The 25,861-nt window shown below is 41.1% G+C and overlaps 2 protein-coding genes across 2 annotated transcripts in view; one reads left to right on the forward strand and one right to left on the reverse strand.

Annotated features, from left to right (window-relative positions):
- Positions 1-529: 529 nt before the first annotated feature.
- Positions 530-3,282, forward strand: gins2 (GINS complex subunit 2). Its single transcript, XM_024295296.2, has 5 exons — positions 530-707; positions 1,863-1,977; positions 2,538-2,637; positions 2,714-2,840; positions 2,930-3,282. The coding sequence occupies exons 1-5, from the start codon at positions 618-620 to the stop codon at positions 3,056-3,058; spliced, it is 561 nt and encodes a 186-aa protein (XP_024151064.1). The 5' UTR covers positions 530-617; the 3' UTR covers positions 3,059-3,282.
- Positions 3,283-5,624: 2,342 nt separating this feature from the next.
- The window catches only part of gse1 (Gse1 coiled-coil protein), a 164,612-nt gene continuing 144,375 nt past the window's right edge, over positions 5,625-25,861 (reverse strand). Inside the window, exons 4-17 of the mRNA XM_024295295.2 lie at positions 22,745-22,953; positions 17,899-18,065; positions 17,409-17,609; positions 16,188-16,355; positions 15,741-16,099; positions 13,985-14,315; positions 12,305-12,939; positions 12,112-12,224; positions 11,774-12,038; positions 10,308-10,421; positions 9,827-10,201; positions 9,179-9,505; positions 8,862-8,965; positions 5,625-8,002 (exon numbers count right to left, since the gene is read on the reverse strand). Coding sequence (XP_024151063.1) covers positions 7,862-8,002; positions 8,862-8,965; positions 9,179-9,505; positions 9,827-10,201; positions 10,308-10,421; positions 11,774-12,038; positions 12,112-12,224; positions 12,305-12,939; positions 13,985-14,315; positions 15,741-16,099; positions 16,188-16,355; positions 17,409-17,609; positions 17,899-18,065; positions 22,745-22,953 — 3,509 coding nt within the window. The 3' untranslated portion in view covers positions 5,625-7,861. The remainder of the gene's footprint in view (positions 8,003-8,861; positions 8,966-9,178; positions 9,506-9,826; positions 10,202-10,307; positions 10,422-11,773; positions 12,039-12,111; positions 12,225-12,304; positions 12,940-13,984; positions 14,316-15,740; positions 16,100-16,187; positions 16,356-17,408; positions 17,610-17,898; positions 18,066-22,744; positions 22,954-25,861) is intronic.

A 25,861-nucleotide genomic window follows, 5' to 3' on the forward strand; every position in this document is an offset into this window, starting at 1 on the left:
AATTATTTCACAAATATCAAAGTTTGATCTAAGTACAAATTTTATGGTAATATTTATGCAAACCATCACAAAAACTGATAATGAAGTATTTTCAGAATAAAGATAGACATAATGTGGTAGATAAATAGAAAATACTGCCCCCTTGTGGACGACAGTTCCATGTCAGGTGAAGTTAGTTTTATCAACATTAAATGTAACAGTTAAAGAAGCTACTTTTTATTGTAATTTCATACGTGTGTGTCTAGAAATTCAAACCACTAAGCAGGTATTGGCTAATAGGCTGCTTTTTTTTTTAGAAAGAAAGAAAAAATGTTTTCATGGTTTGTAAGAAAATAATAATAAAAAAAAATCTTTGGTTAATTCTAAAATATATATTTTCAAAAACACGGCCTTTTAGCTATTACTGTGGGCAGATATTACCAAAGTTAGACCAGTTTTCCCCCAGTTTAAGTGAAAGCAAAGGTTAATAAAAAAGAGTGAGACAAAAAAAAACGCTCGCGACATAAAACCTCTTTTCCGGTTTGTGACGTAATTGGCTCCCTTTTCCGGGTTGTCAGCGCGGGAAACAGCTGACAACTCGTGCTGCACTGAAAGGATCAGAGAAACATCGAGCAGCGATGGATCCCTCTGAGGTTGAGTTTCTAGCTGAAAAAGAGTTAGTGAAGATTATTCCTAACTTCAGTCTGGATAAGATCTATTTAATCGGAGTAAGTACCGTTATTTTTGCTCATCAACCCAGATTATTTGAAGTATTTTGTTTGAATGGAACCGTTGGTGAAATGATCGACGACAGTCGCCTTGTAGTTTGTTTTCATAAATCATTGATGTAAATCAAGCTTAGTGTGTGTAAAGCAGGAGTCTGCAACCTTTAAAGCTAGTTTCTGACAGCAAGAACAGAAAAGTCCCACTTCACCTTTAAGAAAAATACACTGTACTATTGTTTTTATGGTTTTAAACCAATCACAAGTAGCATTTAGCCTTTAAATACTTACAGTATTTGAATCTCAATTGTGTTTTTATAATAAGATTTTTGACAGCAGCACAAATAAATTCATTTTAAAATAAAATTCAAATAGGATCCTCTTGCTGCCTCAGATTTAACTGAATAGAAAAAAAAAAATAAATAAATAAATAAATAAAAAAGCCAAATTAAACATGGCATTTTCTATCAATATGATACACCGTCATAGTTTTTCTCCTTTTACTATAAAATTCAAACATGTCAATGTAGAATTCAGTATCCTTAAACACTCAATAGGTTACATGTAAAAAATTAACGTTGCCTCTGAATAGAAGTTAGATTATGGATTTTAAGTTTATTATGATAAACCACTCTGACTGTAGAATAAACCTTCTACCATCATTTTACTCTGTTATCTCACATGTCTAACAACTGTTAAAAATTTCGAATAAATGAAACATTTGATTAAAACTACCAAACCATTATTTATTTGAATCGTTAGCATTTTTCGATAAAGTCCAAGAGCCACAGTAGAGAAATAAAATATTAGGCTCTGGAGCCTCAGGTTTCTGACTCCTGGTGTAGAGGTGTTGCATCCCGCTCTTTTATTTGGGAGAAGATTGATCTTAACAAAATGAAGAAATAACAATTTTAAACAATAATGAATAAAGTCTCACATTCCACAATTTAGATCATACAGAGAATTAGTTTACCTTCCGCATGCTGGACCAAACCAATGGCTTATCAGAAGTGTAATGTAGAACACCATCAGGGAGGGGTCAGAATGACAATCTTTGTTCACTAAAAGTAAAACAAATTGATGAAAAATGCATATTTTTGTCTCTTCTGAAACAGAGGTTGGGTTCTGATGTGTTAGCACTGTTTTTACCCATGTCCTCAGGGCGACTTGGGTCCATTTAATCCCGGACTGCCTGTCGACGTCCCGCTGTGGCTGGCTCTAAACTTCAAACAGAGACAGAAATGCAGAATTATTCCTCCTGACTGGATGGATGTTGGTAATAGTTCTTTCTTTTACCTTGTTTTTTATTGTTCTTATTTTAGGACCAACACATTTTAAAAGCAATGCATTACAGTAACATATTACTTTTGGCTGTAATGTTGCTTACAGGTCATCTTTAATTTGTTACAAGTGAGGAGTAACTGGGACAATAACATAAAACATAAAGCCAAAATACATGGTAAACACAGTGGCAAATAAGTACTTAAACACCCTGTGATTTTGCATGATTTCCTACTTAGAAATCATGGAGGGTTCTGACATAGAAAACCGTCTCATGGAGCTCCTACGCTGTTCATGAGCTCATCTGAAGTCCACAAAGTTTGGAAATCTGACTACACATTCTAAAGTGTGATAGTTATCAGCCTCAATCATTTGGAGGTTTCTATTAAAGCCTGTTTGAAACATTTTATTATAACGCTTTTGAATTACATACAGACCAATATCAAAGCACAAACATAGTTTGATTAAAAAGTTATTTTTCTGGGTAAAGACAGCTGCTCTGGTTGTTCCTCGACTGTGTTTTCCCTGCTGTTGATGCTCTGCTTCCTCCTGCAGAGAAGCTGGAGGAAATACGGGAACTGGAGAAAAGAGAGGAGGCCTTTACGCCCGTTCCCAGCCCCTATTACATGGAGCTCACCAAGCTGTTACTCAACCAGTGAGTCACCATTTAAAACGGAACAAAGCGGCCTTACACAACGGAGCAAACACTTAACTTCCACATTTCTCCGCAGTGCATCCGACAACATTCCCAAAGCCGACGAGATCCGAACCCTGGTCAAAGACATCTGGGATACTCGAATAGCTAAACTCCGCCTGTCTGCTGATAGTTTCATCAGTCAGCAGGAGGCTCACGCCAAGGTAAGACAGAGCACACGATGTTGTCTTTAATGGCGTTTAGAAAACAGATTTTATTTATTTTTAAAAGTGTTGAAATCCTCCTTTTCCAGCTGGACAATCTGACTCTGATGGAGATCAACACCATCAGAGAGTTCCTCCTGGATTCTCTGAACTGCATGTACAAGCTGCGCTCCAATCTGCAGCCAGGGTCCAGCGGGAGGACGTTCACGGACTTCTGAAGGCTTTAGACTCAGACGTTCTGGAGGCGTGGAGTGAACCCTACATGTTAAATATGTATAGTGAAAACTAAACAAGCAAGAACTGAGAATTCTTTTCAACCTTTATTTTTTTTAAGCTTTGCTTTGTTTGAGAAACCGTTTTGTGATCCAACCTGCTGTTAGTATGTATGTACAGTTCTAATCATCTCTCTGTAATTCTAAATACACTGTTTTTTGAGGTGGGATGTTTTGTAGTTTACTGGATTATTTTGGTTCAATTAGGAGTTGATATTTAGGGGTCTGCAACCTTCAACACTTAAAAAATTAAGGTTCATTTCTTGACAACCCAGCAGGAGCCACAAAGTCTCACTTCATGCTTTAGAAAAATACGACTAATTTGTATTTATGTTGTTACTGTTGACACATTTAATCACTATTTTTTATGGGGTTGGAGATGCATAATAAAAACAGAAAGTAGAACTAAAATACTTTATAGCTTCTCAGAGGTGCACATGACTTCTGAAAATAGAAGACTCCCTGTGTCACATAGGATTATCTCGATGCTGCAAATGTAGTAGAAGGTACAGCGGGGCAAAACAGTATTGCCAGCCACTAATTGTGCAAGTTCTCCCACTAAAAAAAGTGAGAGGTCTGTACTTTTCATCATAGGTATACCTAAACTATGAGAGACAAAATGGGGGCAAAAAAAACACTGTCTGAATTTTAATGATTTTATTTTGTAAATTATAATGGAAAATAAATATTTGGTCAATAACAAAAGTTAAGTTCAATACTTTGTTATATACCATTTACTGGCAATGACAGCAGTCAAACATTTTCTGTAAGTCTTCACGAGGTTTTCACAAACTGTTGCTGGTATTTTGGTCCATTCCTCCATGCAGATCTCCTCTAGAGCAGTGATGTTTTGGGGCTGTTGCTGGGAAACATGGACTTTCAACTCCCTCCAGAGATTTTCAATGGGGTTGAGAACTGGAGACTGACTGGGCCACTCCAGGACCTTGAAATGATTCTTATGAAACCACTCCTTTGTTACCCGGGCAGTGTGTTTGGATCGTTGTCATGCTGAAACACCCTGCCATGTTTCATCTTCAATTGTTGGTGGAAGGTTTTCATTCAAAAATCTGACCATATATGACCACATTCATTCTTCCCTTTGCACGGATCAGTCATCCTGGTCCTTTTGCTGAAAAACAGCTCCATAGCATGATGCTTCCACCCCCATGCTTTACAACAGATATGGTGCTATTTTGGTTTCATCTGAGCACAGAACATTCTCCCAATCCTCTTCTGGATCATAGCAAACTTTAGACAGACCTGCACATATGCTGGCTTTAACAGTGAGACACGTCTGACACTGCAGGGTTTGAGTTCCTGGCGGCGTAGTGCGTTACTGATGGTAGTTTTTGTTACTTTGATCTCAACTCTCTGCAGGTCATTCACTAGGTCCTCCGTGTGGTTCTGATTATTGCTCACCGATCTTGTGATCATTTTGACCCCACAAAGTGGGATATTGCAGGAAGCCCCAGATTGAGGGAGATCATCAGTGGTCTTGTATGTCCTTCAATTGCTCCTACAGTTGATTTCTTCACACCAACCTGCTTACATATTGTAGATTCTTCTCAGCCTGGTACAGGTCAACAGTTTTTTTCCTTAGACAGCTCTTTGGTCTTGGTCATAGTGGAGTTTGTAGTGTGACTGTCTGAGGTTGTGGACAGGTGTCTTTTATATAGATAACGAGTTTAAACAGGTGTCATTCATACAGGTAATGAATGGAGGACAGATGATCCTCTCACAGAAGAAGTTACAGATCTGTGAGAGACAGGAGATCAAATATTTATTTTCCACAAAAATTCACAAATAAATTCTTTAAAAATCAGACAATGTGATTTTCTTTTTTTTCCATTTTGTCTCATAGTTGAGGTATGAGGAAAATTACAGACCTCTCATCTTTTAAGTAGGAGAACTTGCACAATTAGTGTCTGACGACACTTTTCCCCCCACTGTAGTGATGTCAGCAGATTGTGGTGCATCTCAGCCAGAAATTCATCAATCTAAGTATAAAATGATATCAGAAATGATGAAATGACTGTTACTATATTTTTTGAGCCATAAGGCAAAGTTTAAGTCCTTGAATTTAAATTAAATTGACCTTTTAATATGACGAGCTTTAAACATGAATTCTGGTTGTGCTTACGGATTTCCAATTGATTTTTTTTTTTATACGTAGTGCTCAAAAACCTGACACGTTTTAGAACAACTTTGTTAAATTGTGAAGCTGAACTGCTTGATGGATTGTTGGAGAACTACAGCCCCATAGTGAGGAACCTGTCAGATACGTACTGTTCTTCTACCATTTGTGAATGAGTTGATTTTTTTTCAACTTTACAATTACAATTTAAAACAAAAAAAGTATTTTTCTTTAACCAAAGCGTCACAACAGAGGTAAAAGAGCCTCCAGAGCTTTTGGTTGCAGACCCTGGACTAATGCTATCACCCCCCCCAAAAAAATCCCTTTTTGTCTGAATGAACAGATAAGACACCTTAATCCACCACAAACGTATCCACATCCTTTTTGAAGAATTTTATTTTCTTATTTGTCTGAAATCACAGCCATATATTCATAAATACCTAATTACTACATTCAACAAAGAATATATTACATTACAATGAATGCAAACAAGTACATTTTAAAAACAGGATTTCACAGCATCTAGACATCCTCCACTGAGTAACAGGGCTATTGCATGGGCGTGCGTGGGTTGGGCGGTGCAGGCGGGGCCGACTGAGACCCTCCTCTTCCTGCACCGTCCCCGCCCCCAGCGGATTGGCAGCTTACGTCAGCATGCATGCTCCCTTGTTCTACTGACAGGCTGCACCAGTGGCTCTCTACTGCTGTGTGAAAACAACAAACACTCTTTACTCTTCTGATGTGGCTTGGACCTCATAAAAAGTTAGGTCTCGGGAGTGGAACGGGGAGGGGGCGTGATTAGACAGAGGAATTTTAGTGTCGGATCTCGTATTTGGTGGGAGACGGACAGTAGACACTTGAATGTAAGATGTGAGTCCCTGATCACTGATGTTTGGCGTCCACGTGGACTGCAACTCATTCACATGCTCCCAAATCACTGAGGCACTTGGAAGTAAAATGGTGTGTGTGGACTTGTGCTTCAGTCTTTCCAACTAACTGCAGTGGGTTTCGATGTTGGGATGTCTTTAGACTTTTGACGCCGTGACCTAAAGACGGACAACATTTTCGGGGCGTTGGATCAAACGATGGTAGAACGGAGGAGTTTCTGTTACTACATTTTGGCAACTTCAGGTACAAGGAGAAGTTATTAAAACAGGCCAAAAATATTAAACATAAAAACAGGGACTTTCTTTCTTTCATTTTTTGGAGTGTTTGGCTACCCAATTGCAATTCCTGTAAAAGTTAAAAAAAAAAATCCCAAATGCCACTTTATTTTATTTCCTCTTTGGCACTGTATCTTTCAATGGCTGCAGTGAGGGCCTGGCCTCATAGAGTCTAACATTAAGATAAATAGTCATATTGTGAATCCAATGCTATGTAAAAGTCTTAAAAAGTAAAAGTGAAGGTCCAATGGTGAGATAAAGCATCAGAAACCTGTAAGCCTTCATGTCTTCATAGAATCAAGTAATTCCTGTGAGCGTTTCTATAAATATTGGAACCAGCTGAGTCTGGTTTCTGAATGAGGAATTTCAAGTCATGCCAGCATCAGTGAAGCAGAGCTGTTCCGACAGGAGACGGGTTGCTGTGAAGGGATGGGAGGGCGTCTGGCTGCCTCCGAGTCAGCTTCGCTGGGCTCGGAGGCCGGGTGAGGCGGCGGTGGCTGGGTCTTAGCTGCGCAGTGCCAAGACAGAATAAGAGCAGGAGGGCTTCCTACTTCCCCTCACTCTGTTAATCGTCTCAAAATGAGCTGTTCCGGCCAGCAGCAGTACAAACACTAAAAGCAAGGCTTTCTTTACCAACCCCCCCAAAAAAGCATAAACATATAAAAATGGCAGGCTTTCTTTTAAAAGAACAATGATTAAAGTAATAAAAACATACAAAATTCTTTTAAGTCTTCATTTTATATACAATACAAGGCTGAGCAACCTTTTTTTAAATTCTTATTTTCAAATTTTCTATTTCGAAATAAAACATTTTCTTAATTCATTCCAAAAAAATGTGCATTTTCTTCCCTAATTTGAACAGTTCTTCCTTGTAACACAGTACCACCAGGTAGTTCTTCAGCTTTTAAGTGCATTTCCAGTTCGAAAGCTCACTCGGCCAAAACCAAAAATCTGTCCCAACTGACCAGAAGCTTTCGTTTGGAGATCTGGAGCTTTCAAGTCTTGTGATGATGCCCCTCCGGGGGTAGCTGCTCCCTCATTGGCAGGATTGTCTGTGTGGCTGTGGCGTGAAGGGACGCGTGGGCAGAGCAAAAGAGCATCAGGGGTTGACGAATGTGTGAGCGCCGGCGTGTGTTGGTCTTGATTGAGCTTCTCCTGCACCACCCTCCCACTGATCTTGGGTTGGCTACATTGGCACACGTTAGTGGCTTGTGGTGCAGTCCCTGGCTAGGCACAATGCAAACACTAAGTGTCCTTTGCTGAAGGATAGTGTCTCTCGTGCATTCAGCTACTCATTCACTCGGTCCATCCACTCACTCATCGTTCTCCAGCCAGCCGTGTTCTCCTCCACGGAGTTTAGAGGACCAAGCCATGAAAAATAAATTCTTAGTACAAAGGAGAGGTGGCTAAGGCCGGGGGCGGGCAGGGGGGAGTCAGACTGGTGTGTCAGGGTCACCTTGGAGGGTAGCCTTTGTAATGGCCGCCTCTTGGCCAGTGTGTTTGTGGCAGTGTCAAACACTTCCTATAGTGCTCCAGCTCTGCTTGCAGCATTTCCCTTTCCACTGCCAGCTTCTGTCTCTGGGACATCAGCTCCTGCAGGCACAAACAGCAAACTGTAAGTAGAGTGAAGATCTCTATTCTACATTTTATTACAAAGTTTAGAATGTTTTGTAACGGGGATCTGATAATGTGATCAGAAATCGGCCCCATCATGTAGTTTCAGACTCAGTCAGATGTTGTACCCCGATCAGTGATCGGATTATTTATTCTTATTATGATCAGAGCTATACATTTACAGCCGATTATATTATTGCTCTCAAAAACTCTTAATAAAAACGTACAAGTGTCTCGATTGGTTTGTCTTAACTCTACAAAGGTATTTTAAAAGAAAAAAGATTGGATTTTTGTTTCTTATTAATGAGAATGGCTCAGAAACAGAAGTGAGACAGCTGCCAAGGGACCGTCTACAAAGTGCAAGTAAAAAAAGAAATCCATACTCTCATAAAAACAACCCAAACTAACAAATATGTATATTGATATCAGCTAGTCATGAATACTCATCATATTGATGCAACAGCAACCAATTTAGGAAAAAAGTCATCGTTTTAAAGTTTTAAGGATTTCTTAAAACCAAACTTTCCCACATTTCACCTATTTTTAGTTGTTAATAGCTATTTTTTTAGACCTGATAGTTGCACTGTTTTTGCAAACTACTCCACAGAAGTGCTCCGTTTGACTCTTAAATGATAAATTAACAAAATAAGAATAGTGAACAACTTTGATCGTTTTTTTAATTTGTTCATTTTAAAAATGTGTTACAATGCTACAAGAACATCCTAAAAACAAAAAAAGACAATTTTCTTTTAATTGGGTCTATAAAATAATTCTATTAATCTGTATTTTTCTATTTCTCGCCCTTTGATCCCCGTTTGTGTCTGTTAGTGCATCTCACCCCCATGGTATGAGAGAGCTGCTCAGCAGCCAGACTGAGGTTGTAGTTCTGAGTTTCAAGTCTTCGACACTGGCTTTGCAAAACTTGCCGCTCCAAACTTTGCTCTATAGAAAGGAGAAGACGGGTTAAAAAAACATCAATGTTCTTGTTCATGTGAAAATCTGAGCAGAACCCAGAAAAAAAGAGAAACACTTTGACAACAAAAAGAATTATTCATAAGAACACCTGCTTTAACACCAGATGTTAACCCCCCAAAATTATTCTTTCTAAATAACATAAACAATTAAAAACAACAGAGTATCCATCAGCACATTTACCTTCAACATATTCCTGATAAGCTTCAAATATAGATTCTATTCCCTGCCACTTGAAACTTGGTGCTTCATCTTCCTCCTCCTCTTCTTCCTCTTCCTCCCCAGAGTCCTCTGGACCCGACAGGTCCTCTCTCATCCCTGAGGCCTCCTTGTGGGGGGGGATTTGAAAGTGCTGCCCGTTAGACTGGGAGTGAGAGTTGGAAAGCGGGTGGGGAAATGGGGGGGCGCTGGACTGCGGGGGTCGGCCGGGGGCGCTCTGAAGCTCAGGAATGTTGTAGTGAACGGACGACTCCTGGAGGTGGGAGGACTCGGAGTTCCCTGTGGTTGCACCTGGAGGAGGATAGAAAATTAAGAAACTCACTTTCTTTTACTCCAAAGTAACTTCTGTGCAGAAAGTACAAATAATTCTCTAAAGTTAACATTTTTTAATTATATGTACTTAAACCAAAATGTGATTTTATTTTTGTTTTTGCTTCTGTATAGAAGTTCAAGAATACTAAAAATAATTGCATTTTTTTTCAACTTGATTCTGACAGTTTTCAATCATAAATAAATGTTTTTTTTTATATTGACAAAGAATTGCAAATGTGACCCTAGCAACAGCGTCTGCGAGTATAGATGAGTGCAGGAGAACCTGAAACCTCCCCTCACCTTTGTTTTTCTGCAGAGCTTTCTGCGTGGACTGAAGCACAGATTCATGGAACTGCTGGGCAAATTCCTCAGGAGTAAAGCTGTCCCAGGGTTTCGTGCGCCCGTTGACGCTGTGAAGCCCCTCTTTAGCCTGCAGAGAGAGTGGGGGCCGCAAACTGCTGAGCAGGCTGGAGCTCCTCCTTGAGATGGATCCCTCACTGGGGCCCCGGGTCTTGTCTGGGTGGACAGCTGGCGAGGGGGCCGCTTTTGGTCTTAGCGTCTCCCCGTGGGGTTTGGGATGGTCACTGGTGGATGCTAGGCAATGTGAGGAGGAACTCTGTGGTCGGACAACGTGGTGGTCTTCTGATTCAGAGGGGTGCTGCGCAGATGCTGGTTCTGTAATCATTAGAGAACATGTCAAATCTTAAATCGTTTTAGGATTTCTGCTCACATGAAACATAAAACAATGAGAACAAATAATGAAGAAGACACTAAATGTTACCAGAGATCTGCGTTGGAGGGCTCTTGCACAGCGGATGAGTTGCATGTCGGATGTTGTCTAAGGTTATGCTCTTCTCTTTAATGGCTTGAAGAAGCTCAATCACTTTTTCGTTATCTAATTGAAAAAAAAAACATGTTATTTTTATAGAGGGCTTCCTACAAGTTTCTGGAAGTTAAATGTTAGACTTTTTAAGACCTTGAGGCCATGCATGTCAAATATTAAGACCAATTTCTCAGCTTATTTCCTATTTATTAATCAATTTTACATTTTATTCCCATTTCATGACAAAAACTGTAGCTTCTTAACTTGTTGTTTGTGGTCTGTTCTGTTTTGCTTTCGCAGACTTCTTTTTTTTTAAAAAAACCAGTGGTCAGTATTCAGTGTATTGGTGCATAATGATTTATTCTGCGTCTGTTTATTTCCATTATTTGATAAAAAATAATTGTGGTTGAAAAATCACATCTTTAAAAAATGTGAAACAGAGAAGTTTCACAACTTTTAAGGCTCAAATATCAAAATTCAAGACTTTTCAAAAGCTTTTAAAGGGATTTTTTCAAAATTCATAAATTCAAGGCTTTTCATAATAGTTTGCTTTCTCATTTCTCTAGTATTATTATTTCTCTATTATCTCTATTATTTCCCCACCTGTAGTTTGTATGGTGGTAGTGGTTAGCTGTGACCAAATCTATAGTTTGAGGTCGTTTACCACCACCTACTGGCAGCAACAGGTACTTCATACATCTTCCGTTCTGACTATTGTCTTTGCTCCTATAAATACTTCTCCCCAATTAAAAAAAAATCATTTGGGATTTACTAATTCTTCAAAGCCTCCAACTAAATATTTGAGAAGTTTTGTTGGTATTAAAAAAATGAACCTTTTTCTTTTCATTAATCAGGATACCTGTGCAGGTTCGATGTGTTTGAAAAGTCCTCTCTTGTGACAGAGCAGAGGCCTGCATTGTGCACACTTTGCTTAATATCTGCAGCATATAGCATCGGGGTTGACATGAACATTTTCTGACCCCTTTATTAATCCCTTTGAGGCCTGGAGTCAGCATGTTCATGAAAGTGTAGTGCTGCTGTTAGGTGAAGAGCTCAGCTGAACTTGAGCATCAGCAAGCATTAGAATAAAGAATGACCAACATTTTTTTGAGAGCTAAATGGGCTTAAAATAGTCTGTACTCAGCAGAGATGAGACATCAAGGAAAATAAAAAAAATATCAGATGGAGACTTCTGACTGGCACATTAAGGCCACTAGATCATGTCTTTCATGAGCTTCTATTGTGCTTAAAAATAGTGAGGTGGAGGTTCTGCTAAGCATAATGATAAGGATCAGTGCCCCCTGCTTTAAAGACATCACATTTAAGTCTACCTGGTGTATTTCTAACACTCAATTATCAAAGTGACTGTACTGTAGAATGAACAACAAACTAGAAAAGTAATGCCAGATGTAATGATCCCTCACCTCTCCTCTGCTGTACGGTGACATGGGACAGTTTAAACATGGTGAGAAATCGCTTCTTATCCTCCAGTTCTGGAGCTCGGTCCATCTCCTCAGGGGTGAAGCGCGTGCTGAGCTGAAGAGGAGGTGGCGTGCGTTTAGATTGCGAGGCAGGAGGGGAAGGGCTGCGTTCCCTGAGCATCTTTCTCCTCTTCCTTCTCTTCTGCTGCACAAGCTCATCACGCTGGGCTACAGTGGTTAGGCCAAACACTCCCAGGAAATCCAGTTTCTGGATGAAAAGAAAAAAAATCATTCATTTTTCTGTGAGACATAAAAGCCCAGGTGTTCAGCTGATATTTTACCTCCAAGGAATCATCAAGTTTGAGGGGGGGCTGCTCTGCAACTCTCCTGAGATGGGCCTTCACCTCTTCTTCATCACTCTCATCGTACGAGTCATCCAGCTCATAGTAGTAACCTACAATAAACACACGTTCATCGTGAGCTAAAATAAGATCATTTGGCTATAATTTTCCCAAACATGGAAACATCAGGTACCTTTCTCTCTGGCTTCCCTTCTCCTCTTCTCCTCCAGGTCCAGTTTACTGACAGGCCTCCGGTGCTGCTGCAGAAACTCATCGTAGATCAGCATCATTTCAGACCCCATCCCTGTAGAAGACAGCTGCCCCACTGACGTTCCAGGGATTATTCCAAGTCCTAAACCGTGCCTACTGTGCGCTGGATGCCCCTGGAAGTTCTTCAGTCCAGCACTACTTTTGACCGGACCTTCCATTTCGTACTGGCTCGACAGTGACAGCGAGGCCCTCTGTTGGCTTAGAAAACTCTGGGTGGATTTCTCTAGATCGGCAAGGAAAGTGCTAGGCTCCGGCAAGCCTGGGGGACCTCTAAGAGGAGGATATTTCTCCACTTCTCTCCGTTGGGGTCCATCTTCATATTTGGAGGGACCCGGGGGCATCAAACTGAGCTCATAGTGTCCCATCCCTGAGGGCTCGTGGTTCCGTCTGGACTCTGAAGCGGTTTCAATGAGAGACGCGGGGTTCCAGAGTGTTGTGGGGGGCGGTGGGTGTTGTTCGCGCGGTGGCTGGGTAGGTTTTGGTGAGATGAGTGGTGGAGGGGCACCTAAGTGAGGGTGAATGTCCCTGCCTCCTTGTTCATGGTGATTTGGTATAGATCTGCAAAAGTAACATTGAGAATGGCACATCTGTTAGACACAGAGGACATTTTCCAAAATAAAAGACCTTCTTAAAGAGACTGTGTTCACGCTGGGCCTGGTTTTAGCCGTGTCAGGGTGTCTGCACTCAGCAGCGTTATCAAGCCTCGACAGAGTTGCCCTCAGCAGAACGAGGATGTGGCCAAGACACACACTGTCCTCCAGATACACAGCCGGGTTTTTTGATCTTGTTAGGCCTTTGTAGTGAGGAACACACACTTGCACACACACTACTCTGAGGAAGAGGCCAGCAGAAATGACACTTGGCCAGAGAAGACTAAATGTTATGGATATTATGGAGAGAGGAATGGATTTCAAACAGATAGAAAAAGTGTAGATGAATCCTTGAATGTTCAAAACAGGATGACAGACTTGGAAAAAAGTTGAGGTTCTGGAGAAAAATTAAAAATAGCTGGAAACTTCATCTACCATTTTTTAGTGATGGTGCACACTGCATGGATGGTGGAATTATCCATGCCTTCTGTTTGTGTTTTTCTGTGTTTGAGTAAGTAAATGTGTGTCTTATCTGCAATCTGCAGCTTGTGAGCTGTGATTATGTGATTATACTGTTGAGAGACTGATAGCAGATGTGTGTACACCTCCTGTCCTTCCAGTATGAACCACAACTTTACTTTTGCAACACACACACGACAACGCAAGGGTGTGCACAGCAACAATGGAAGGTGGGTGGTGGCTTATGCTGTGCATGGCTCAAAGGATTAGTAGAGAATTAGCCTTTGTGTATGTTATGGTCACACTTGCTGGTGTGAATCCACTTCCTGGTACTATAAACTCAATCACCACCCAGACATGGCTGCCTGTCTTTTGTCAGAAGACAAAAATGTGACAGAAATTAAATAACTATCCAATAAAAATATAACAAAACCATCGGTTGAACAGTGTTGATAAAAAAAAAATCTATGAAAAGATTAAATATTTCCATCATAGCAACCAATGAAGAGAATGGATGAAATCTCTCAGCTGCATCTAGTTTAGCTTCCCCTCACCTATGACATTCTGTCCTGTGATCTGGTACGTCAGCTGGCCGACCCAGGTCCAGATGCTGCTCCAGAACCTGCTGGCGGAACTCAGACACCTGGTACTGACGGTCTTCTTTCTCTTGACGCAACTTGCGTTGCCGTGCCAACCACCTCTCCTCTTCATTGGTCCTCTGAGCGATCATTGAGGCAGAGAGACCTGCGGCTACAGAGCTGGGCCCCATGTAGAGGCTGTGGCCTGGAATGAGACCCGGAACAGGGTGGTGTGGGGGGACTATGGAGGAGTGGATTCCAGGGGGGACCGGTTTGGGAGCTGGAAGAGCGGGCTCTTTGGTTTTATCTGGAGAGAAAGAAATTAACAAACCTTAGCTACAACTATGACTTTTTTAAAATTCTGTTTTATTATTAAAAAGTGCAAAAAAAATAACATTTTGTTGGGTAAGTTGTGACACTAATGTAACATTTTAGCTAATTTGATAGACCACATTCATTTATATATATATAAATAAAGAAAATAAAGTTTGTTTCAAGATCATGACCTTAAAAAGTTAATATTTTATAATCAAAAAGGAAATGTTTTTTTTGTTTTTTTTTTTTAAATTAGTGGAATTAGCTACCTGAAAACAACCCAGATAAACTTGTATTATTTAAAATAAAAAGTATCATAAAACACTAAAATGTGTTTCAAACATAAACTTCTTAGATAGTGATGTCATAGTTTGTAGATGCTGATGAGCTACTGTTCATAATGAAGCAACAGTAAACACAATTATTCACTATTAAAATTAGCAAAACACAAACTAGAACGCCATCTTTCCAAATTTGCTTGCTAGAAATTAATCGGTCCATAGTTGGAAGATTTTGCTGCATGAAAATATGCTATAAATGCTTCATATTATAGTGTAGTTTACTATAACCATTCCAGCTTTTTTTTACATACTTTTTGCACTAGTATTAGTTTTGTAGCATTAGTCATTAAAATCATCGCCTCCTTGTTTTTACAAGTCATATCCACTTTTTGTTACTATAAAAATATACTTCATTATGAGGTAGTGAAACATGTTTTTTATCCTAAAAGAAAATACATTCTGTCACTACTGGTTTTTCTTTTTTTTTTGTTTTTCTGTGCCAGTTGACAAAAATAAATGTAACAGATCCTTTAAAGATAAATTGTTTTATCCGTGTACCGCATGTGTTTTATCTGTGTGATTTTTACGTTCATGCTGCACAGAATTCAGTAGTAAATAAATATGACTAATCCTAATGTTATGCTCACAACGGGCATGTGTGCAGGTTCTTCAACATACTTTAAGCATATGGAGTAAAAAAATCTATTGCTACCCAATACAAGCGCATGTACATATATTTGAAAGAGCCTTGGTGCAAAATGTTGAAGTGGTGCAAATCGTGCTCCAGGTTTTTTCTTTCATAGCTCTTTTCCAATATATGAAAGACTTTGTGTCATATAACTCCAGCCATGCAAGAAACTGCAAATATTAATTTCTCCGTCATAATTTGATCCGGTTGTTTTGTGCAATACTAACATAAAACTCTACAGTAATCATAACAATTGAATGTTTATTTCCTGAGTTGAACACAAAAAAATTGCAAAACTGTTTGACCAGCAGCCAAATAAACCTCATGTCAGAAGAAAAATTCATATTTTTTTAATTAGCAGGTGCTGTTTCAGCTTTTGCTGAGGTAAAGTGTTTATAAGGAGGAAGACATGTTGATTATCAGTTAGGGGGGGTTCATGGACACGTACCAGCCCGATTAGGAGTTAGTCTCTCAGGCTTGGTTCGTTCTTCCTGTGCCCTCATGGCGTGGAGCTCTGCAAGATAGTGGTTATCCATGGCTTTGGCCGCCTGCAGCTCTTTCTCCCTCAGTGCCCTCTCCTTCTGCCTCTCTATTTCCTTTTCCTTTTCCCTCTCCCTCTCCCTCTCTCGTTCTTTCTCACGCTCCCGTTCCCGCTGGCGTTCCCTTTCCCTCTCCAACTCCTTCTCCCGTTCTCTTTCACGCTCCCGCTCTCTCTCCCGCTCCTTCTCCCGCTCTGCCTCCCGCTCCCGCTCTTTTTCTCGCTCGCGCTCCCTGTCACGCTGCCGCAGCTCATCTTCCAGCTGAAGCCTGAAAAACAAAGCGGACAAAGAGACAAAAGGAGGTGTTGGTGAAAAAGGACACACATCTGAGAAGCAAAGAACACGGGACACCTTACCTCTCCGACTGCAGTGCTGATAGGGAAGGGTGTGTGAAGTCTCCGGGGTAGCGCACTCCTGACAGGTGCATGTGAACAGCAGAGGGGTGTATGGGAGGTAACGCTCCCCCTGCTGGCAGTGGATAGAAAGGTGACCTCAAAGCAGAAAGGCAGAATGGGTCATCCATCCTGGGACATCAGAACAAAAAAAAAGAGAAGAGGAGAAAGTCAGTCCGATGTGACAGAGCAGCGTACACTCCCATTATCCAGAGTCCCTCCATCTCTCAAAGTCGTGACATCACCAGTTCCTCCTTTTTTAAGGATGGAACTAAGTCTGTCAGCTTGTCTGAATAATGACAACAGCCAGGAAGAGACAGTTGTGTGTTTTGGTGCACAGCTGTGCGTCTTGTGTGTGTGACATCCACTGCCCAGCCCCTCATTAAATCCATTACAGGGCAGTGTGTGTGATGGATGCTGCAGTCCTATGATCTTGCTTTGCTGACAGAGAAGGAGTGTGCAGCCTCTGTGACAACCCAAACGGAGCAGGGTTACTTTTCGAGACACACACAGAAATCTGCACACTGGCGCATTAGAACTCTCAGTCGACATGAAAGCCATTCATTTTCATTATCCACACGTTTTATGATCTCCCAGCATCCTTTATCTACCTCAAAGGAGAATTAAGAGCAACATTTCAAAAACAAAACACATTTTGAAGGCATATTTCAATATAAAAGAAACTGCAAAACATTAGAATTTATCTCAGCTCTTGTCAACAAGGCTCAGACATTTGCACTGTAGCTTTTTTTATTTTTTCTTTGCGAGTCAAAAGGCTACTAAAAGTAAAATAAAACCCCAAATGACTGTTTAGAGCCTCATTAAAGAAATTGATAGAAGTGAACGGCATTAGCAGAGACTTTGAGAGGACACAATAATATCGAATACATTTTTAATAGACCGCTTGAAAGCTTTTTGACATTTTGACCCAGATATTTTGAAACAAAACATTCTGCACATGTATAATTCAGGACTTAGATCTTAGGTCATGTTGGAAGGGCAATGCCAGTGTTTCACTAGTCTCCTCAGCTTCTGTGAGGTCTTTCTGCACAAACATCTTAATTGCAGATTTTTTTTAAATCACAAAAATGAAGAAAAGAAAACTTTAATCAAATTCTATTTTTTTTTTTTTTTTAAATCTCCAGACTGAAAAAAATGATCACAGTCTACCAGAAAGCAGCTTACCTATATGGTGTGAAGGAAGGGTGGGGCAGGTAGCTGGGGTGGTAGTAGGCGGCTGCAGCGGCTGCCGTTGCAGGGTCCAGACCCAAGGGCAGAGATGGCATCCTGAGGGCATCCTCAGTTGTGGCATAAGGCCTGAAACCCCGCAAATACTCTTCTGGCACATGACCAGGAGGCACTGCATTGGGCAACTGTCTGGGCAGGCTGAAGCGAGAGAAGGAGACGAGGCACAAACCATTATAAGTGCTGGGAGTTTGATTTGTTGCCGTGTCAAAATTGCAAAGATGCATCGGTCTCCACGAAGACTCTGAATCAGATCAAATTATTCCTGACACTTATCAACAAGAATAATGTGTACCGTTGTTGCTCATTCCAGTAAGCTTGATGTCCATATGAATTATTGATCATGGCATCAAAGTGGGCATTAAATCTCATTTGAAGACGTGACAAATTTACAAAGCCGCAGAGTACAGCGGAAAGACGTCTGACTTACTTAAGGGGCTGGAACCGGGAATCCTGCATGACGGCACCAGGGGTGAGGCCGAAGGCATAGGGGTTTCCCAGGAGGTGAGCAGGGACCGAGGGACCACCTTTCTCCTGGGAGATGGACCCCTCAGCACCCAGACGCTCTCTGCTAGCCCCACGAGGTCCTGAGTCAGCCTGGAGGAAGGCAGAGGCAGTCTTAGTCATTGTTTGTGAGAACCTATGACTAGCACAGTTGTCATGGCTCTCAGATCCAACCCTTTGAGAGGGAGACCGAAGAAAGAAGGGGCCGTTCGCAACAAGGTAGCTTCTGTTCCTAACAGGCGCACTTTTAGATTACATTTTTTTTGTAAAAACAGACATCTTGTTTTTCTTATTAAGGAAATGTTTAGAAAATGGAAGCAGACAGCTCTTAGCCACAGCTTTTCCTGTAATTGTAAACACGAGGTGACATCAGTATGATCAATGAGGATGCGGTAACTGTCAACAGCAGCAGTCCTTCTAGAGGCAATTAGTTTGATCTTGGCAAACACGTGCCTGTGATTATTACACAACATCAATAGAAAACGCAAGGTCCAACAAGCAACATCTCTCGCTCTTCTCTTTCGGCTTCTTCCCTCTTCTTTTCTTTTGGCAGTGAGCCTGGTCTCACTTATCCAGTCCCACAACACTCAGCAGACACACACACAGTCAGAGCTACAAAAGACATCTCACTTTGGGAGGGGTAGAATATTTACAAAGCTTTGGTTTTTCTCTGCCTACAACTGCAGTTGAAGAAAAGACGATTTTACCATTTTGTGATTGTACAAAATGTTTAAGGAGGGACATGTCTTCAAGGAGAATTTTCATGGAAAAGATGCAACATTTAAAGACCCACATTTATCAAAATTGTTTTTTTGTGGTTATTATCACTTTCATTTTTTCTGGGTATTTCTTTATTTCAAATCATTGTGAATTAAGAGCAGAAGAAAAAATGGAAAAAGCTTGTAGGTGTGACACAGAAGCTATAAACGGTGGGCCACAAGCTCCCTGCTCCGCTCCATTCTGATGAAGCCACTTGTAGATCCACATACGTCTTAGTCCGAGCTCAAAACTATACAGCCGGATAGGTCCAATATTGCTCACAATTTTGTTGTACCGGTAATGTTAGGTTGAGTGTGTGAGGGGCTGTAAGCTAGCAGAAGAGAGTGTAAACAGAGGGATGACGGGAGGTGGGGCCAGGGTTACTCCACACCAACAGTCCCGCCAACAACTCAAAGTCAAATTTCTAATAAACTCCTGCTGCGCTGCAGAAATTATGTTATAGAAAACAACTCAGGCTTTTTGATTTTGGATAAAACCACATAATCTTAATTAAAAGACCAGTGAGAACACTTTTAAAACAGATCAAAAGATGATCAGAGTGGGACTTGAAGCTAAATTTGTCAAGAAAAAAATACAATGGAGGGAGTAGCAGAACAAAAGTCAATGAGTATAGAGACCAGGTAGAAAGATTGAGATGAAGCCATGAAGACAGAGAGTTCTCAACCCACTAAATTAACCTCTGGGCTCCCTGGGAAGAGAATGAGACCTTCCAGCAGCGCTGCCTCCTCCCTCACTGCTGCATCTGATGAAACAAATCCCATTTACTGAGCCATTACCTCCTCGTCCTGCTCCACAGCCACTGACCCGGGCTGACACTGATGTGCCAACATCCCATCTAATGTTCAGACTCCTCACATCACCCTTGCTTTAAAATCCACTTCACACTTCTCAGTCTTCTAATGTTACTGGTTGCTCCTTCTGCTTCACTAAACACTGCAACACTTTATTCCATCAGACTACATATCTTGATGGACACCACTGCCTAACTTCCTCATTTTGAAGCTTTATGATCACAGTGGATCCTCCCAACGACGATAACCAACTGGAGCAAAACTCTAATCACCAACGGTCTTGAATCATCATAAAACTTCACTTCCTTCAGTCTTTTTCCTCCAAGCATCTGCTTTGTATGTATCATAACATGTTTAGACATACAAGGTAATCTGTTTTTAATCTTTTTGAAACCTTTTTATTGTAATTGAATTTTTTTGGTAATCAATCTTCAATTCTTGAAGACTATAACATTAAACAGCAAGAAGGTCTGCAAGTTATAACACAGATTATTCAATTGTCTCCATGCTGAATTTAGGGTTTCTTTATTTAAATACTAAAAAAAACAAATGTGGGAGGTGAGATATGTTCAACTGCTGACAATAGAAGTTGTGACATCTCAGTGTATTTCCTGAAAAGAGCCTGAACTTTAAGAGTTTCACTTGCTGACTCAATCAAATTGTGATTAATTTTCATGGACTCTGTGAGGGTTTATTAAAATCATCCTCTTAAAGGTTATTAAACACATTCTTAAGCTTTATTCCAGTTTGTTTCTTTAAATGCAGGTATTTCCTGGTATCACCCTGCAGCAAGTCAAGACAGGTAAAAAAATTGCTTTGTCCAAAAATACAAAGCAGAGTCAGGTGGCATTTACACAGCCGGTTTATCAGAAGGTATCACCAATTTAATTAGTCATGAATTTCATCTGGATCTGGTGAAACTTGAATGTCTTTGGTAAGAGAAAGCTCAAAGTTACAAATTTATGATTCTGAGTAGCAGGGAGTAACCCACTAATGTGACTCAAAACACTAAAGCAGAAATGTTTCCAATCTAAACAGAAGCTTAGAGGGAAAAATATTAATGTATAAAAAGTGGACACTGTTTCAGAGCTAATTATGAAACCTGAAAAATCCAACAGTGCAATGAGTAAAAGTACAAGAAAAAATTGTAATCAAGGTTTGTTCTCAAAAGCATAGCTTATGGTTATGGTTGTGAAGCAGTTACTATACATTATTTTAAATTATAACCATTATTATTATATTACTGAATTTGCACTACAGTTTTTTTTTTCTAGAAAATTAATTTCATAAGAACCAAAAAAATATTGCAACACTTTAAGGTTGTTGCTACATATTTTCCACCAAGTGTCTTGCTGTTACAAATGAGCCAATGGAATTATTTAAGCCTATAAGTGAAATTGCTTAGGTTAAAAAAAGTAAAGAAATGTCAGGAAATTCCTATAGAGCTGCATCACTGTGCTGAGTTTACAGCTCAAGAAAGAGTATGAAAAAAAATTGTAATCTTCATTATTATTGGACAGGTGGCTCGCTCACCTGCAGGTACAACTACATATGGATTTTGACTCACTAGAAACACTTATTTACCAGCAGTCTGACATATAGCACACCTTTCAAATGCAAGCACTCCGGCTCAAAGACGCGTCCATTAACAACCCTCTTTCTCTGTGTAAGTCAGGGCACTGTAACCCTCAGTGAGGGTGGGAGACCCAGTGCATTGTAGAGTGCTCATTTAGGCCTCTCAGATGGAGCCATGAATCCAAATTGCCAATTATAGAGCAATTAGAGGCAGCAGCGGGAGCAGACTCCTGCAGTCATTAAAGCAAAATGCCAACGCACCAAGGCCTCCCTTCCTCACAGTCTATCACCTCAACATGTACTCATAGCTACACATTCATACAACATTCTCATATCTCAGTCAGGGAAACACTGCAATAAGTTCATAAAGTATAAAAAATATTTACCAGATTTCAGTGAAAATGTACAACAATGCAGGAATTTGAACTGAACCTAAGCAAAAATAAGCATTTCAGAATAACCACAACTTCCGTTTCACTGATTTTTTTAAAGACTTTAGCACAAAAAGAGTAGATGCAATGACGCCTGCTGTAATGACGCATCGTCCTCTTCCCCCCCACCCACAAACTGCTCATCCTTGCCTCTTGTTGCTATCAAAGCACTTAGCCTCCTCATTCTCTGGCAGGGTGGCCCTGAGCTGCAAGTGGGGCTATGACAAACCCAGTGACCTGACCTCTCCTATTTAAGCTTGACCTAAGCTACCCCCCACCTCCTGCACACATACACTGAGAAAACACACACACATACAAAATGCAAGAGAATTAGCAGCTCTGTCTGAAAAGGGAAACAGAGACGCAGCTATGTCAAAGGAATGACAACAACAATCTCGGCCAATCTCACCAGCTCCACACACATCTGGCTGACCTCTGAACTGCAGAGAGGTTGCTTTGTAAAAGCTGTAGATGCAGAGTGAGTTTGCAGAAAAGAGGACAATGCCCTGAAATCTACCAAATATTGATGGCAGACTGACCTCTTCACCCACTCTTTACGAACCCCCTTCTGCCTGTCTCTAGGGAACCGTCAGTGTCTCTGCGAGATTCCTTGTGTTGCCAAGTGCTGTTCATAGCCATGCACTTGGCCTCAACCATTAGCCCCAAGCCCAGATAAGGAAGCTTAAAGCAAGGCCATAATCTATAATCCACTTCTTATCAAAGCAAGCAGCTCTCCCACTTTCTCTCTTCTTACTGCATAACCTAGCTGAGGTATCGGGCTGTTGCATTTGACTGCCTCGTAGGTAGAAAGATGAGGACAAAGAGGGGGTGTCGGGAGACTGAAGAACAGTAGGGACTGATCCAAAAGCTGACTGAGCGGGGGCCTAAAGTGGCACAGATGTTAGGAGCTGTTAAAGCCACTGTAATGTCCCAATGGCAGCTGGTATTAAGATGCCAATGTATGAAGCCAATTAGTGAGCAGGTGGAAGACACACTCTTAGATCTGGCAGCTTCATCAGAAATGAAAGTAAAACTATCAGTATGTGCAGACCAATAACAAAATTAATAAATGCCTCATAAACCAGCCTATACACAGGGTTCATCTGTAGAGCTCACGAGGACAGAGCAAAGACGAGGACAAGGGAATGGAAACATTTCAGCAGAAGAAGAAAAGAGGTATTAAATAGGATTTTACCTGGCGCCCCTCGTTTCTCCACAGGCCGTTGCTAGTCTTTGTTGGAGCAATGGTGACTACAGGCGGGGTATTTGGCACACTGTGGACCACTGGGGGAACCAGGACAGTTCCTGGACCAAGGGGACCCCTCTTGGGCGTACTGACCGGGGAACTGTGATTGGTGGCCGGGGAAGAAACTGGAGATGACTCACTACTGATGGAAGATGCAGCTGAAAAGAAAAACAAAAACAACTATCAACACAAGTGCAAATAAAGTGCATTAAGTATAAATGAATACATTGCTTTTTCTTAAATAATAAAGACAAATAAAAGCATGTGCATTTTGTAGAACTAGAAATAATGTAAAGGTGTTTTAACGGATAGTTTTCCATTTTTTTGTTGCTTTGCTGCCTCAAACACAACTAGATGGATGACCTTAGGCCCTTATTATAGAGAGACAGTGTTCAGGACGAGTAGCCCTGAGCCTTGGCACACACAGACACACTTAATAACAACACACTGCTTGAATGTGAGCAGTAATACTATATGTATATGGAGTGCTTGCAGCCATGCACTCAACCCCCCTCCAACACATACGCATGCACAGCAGGTGGTGGATAGCTAGTTCCCAATGAGTTGCTCTGTTTTGCTGTAGCTGAGCCACATTATCAAAACCCACCAGGGACACCCTGTGGCAGTGTCATGGTCTGGTCACATGCTTCACTTTTAACACATCTTGTTTTATTTATCTGTAGTTCCGGGGCTCTTACGTAGCTAGATCAAATACTAAAAACATAAAATAAAATATCATGCAAATACATTTGTAAATTCAATATATTTATTGGTGCAAAAAATGCTTAAAGTATTTAACTCAAGATAAGGAAAATCTGAAATCTCAGGCTTGTCTCAGGTCTACTTCAATACTGATTACCACTATCAGAGGTAGGAAGGAAAATAGTGTTATCTACTCAATTTTTTTCTTGTTGGAGGTGGTTTCCAGGGCAACCTAACCTAACAGACAGTGTAAAATGAAAAGAGTTGAGGTAAGGTTCTTTCAGTCATTATACATTTGAAATTTCAACCATCACCCACAACAAATTATTTGAAGAATTTATTAGCATGAAGGCAACTTAAAATTCCAAAACGTTTGCTCAGATCCTGGCAGAAGAATATGAAAGAAAAGTGATGAAGGTGGATGCGAGGTAAGACGTGAAAATGGAAAACAGAGCGGAGTGATTAGTAATAAAAAAAACCTGTCAGTGATAGTGCAAAAGAGGTGTGAGGTGAGAGCACAGATGGAATAAAAAAGGAGAGCAGCGATAAGGGGTGCAGATGGGCGAATGGTGGATGGGGGCGGGGTGAGGTGGTAGCAGTCATATCTTGTCTGCACAATGGCAATTAGTGGCCTAATCCTCCCCCCTCACCTCAGAGAGCCATTACTCTCCCCTGCAAGACTAGGCCAATCAATAGCAGCCCACTCAGCCTGGGGAATAGAGGTACACTTAATACAGCTCTAGTGTCACAGCCTATTCACTCACGACACACACATCACACACACACACAACATCATGCGAACGCAAGGAGGGGGAACAAATAAAGCAGGAAGGAGGAGGAGGAGGTAGGGAAAGATCATAGTGATGTTCAACTGCTAAGCAACAGCCCTGTACTGCTACTACCCCCCCCCACTCCCACCCCCTACAGACATCTCCTCCTCTTCCATGTACAGACAGAGCACACCAGAAAAGAGGCAGGGCAGACTAAATAATTAAGACAGCAGGAAGAGAAGCGGGCGAGGGTAGGGAAGAAATAAAACAGACAAAAGCCATCTACCAACAGCTTCCTCCCCTTCTACCAGCATGGAGAATCTGTGTACACCTCTGAGCATCCTTCCACTGTGGGCAAATACATTGTATACACACACACACACAGACCCACACCCACACAAAAACACAAACTGCTTTATCTGTTGTTTTCTGATCCTGCACACCTCTATAGCAACACCTAGTACTCGTCAAACCAAATCTTTAAATGCAAAGACCATCAAAAAAGTTTAAAAATAATAATAGTTATTTGTTTTTTTACTCTGTCCTCGTTGGTATAGTGGACAGTATCTCCGCCTGTCACGCAGAAGACCGGCGTTGGATTCCACGACGGGGAGTTTAGCCCCATTGGGCAATTTATCAGCGACAGACTGGCGACCTGTCCAGGGTAAAACCCTGCCTTCGCCCATCAGTAGATGGGACCCCCGGGACCCCGAAAGGGAAAAAACGGACAAGAAGATGAATTAAAGTTTTTAACTCTGTATTAATTAATTTAATTTTTTGTTTATTTTTTTCATTTAAAGACTCACTCCAATGAAAATTTTGATAGTACATGGACTGCTTTATTTTTCAAGCATTCTCCTGAGCAGAACCTGAACTCGTCAACTTTTGACCTTCACTTATTTAGCAGCACCGATTACCACTGGTGAATTGGTGTGCATTTGTATGTGTTTTGGGAAAAGCACGAGGTTCAGACAAGGAGAGAATAAAGTGCCATGAAAAGGCAAAAAGAAAAAAAGGAACAATTGTGTCTCAGTCTGAAGCTAGATGTGATGAATGGGAAGTTCCTCTCTCCATCGCCTCCTTTATTAGCAGCCCCAGTCTCCAGACTACCTCCACGCTTGATCACTCAAGCTAAGCCACACACACGCACACACAAAATCCACAAGCCAAGCAATCTGCGGCCAAAAGCTCAGGCTAAAGGTCTTTGCACAGGAAACACCTTTTACTTTAGCTACTGATCCAATGAAAAATCCAGTCACTGGTCACAAGTCATCTGCAGGGCCTTTCTTTCACACACACTTTCCCACCCCCCACCTCCAGTAAAAAGACAACCACACAATAAATATATTTGTGTTGTCAAGTGGCCCCTCCTAATTCCTCGCCACCGCCATCACTGATGTCGAAACGTCAAACACACGGCTCGCCCTGCCATGCAGAGGCTGCTCATCTCCTCACTGCCAACACACCCCACCCCGCACGTCCTCCTCCACCCTTCTCCCTCCCAGCATGCATTACAAAAACATCAGCACTTAATTAAACAGTCCATTTCACACCTGGTGTGCATAGCAGTGCCCAGCCAGCCCTGCATCCATAT

The sequence above is a fragment of the Oryzias melastigma genome, linkage group LG3 (assembly GCF_002922805.2).
Source record: "Oryzias melastigma strain HK-1 linkage group LG3, ASM292280v2, whole genome shotgun sequence".
NCBI lineage: Eukaryota > Metazoa > Chordata > Actinopteri > Beloniformes > Adrianichthyidae > Oryzias > Oryzias melastigma.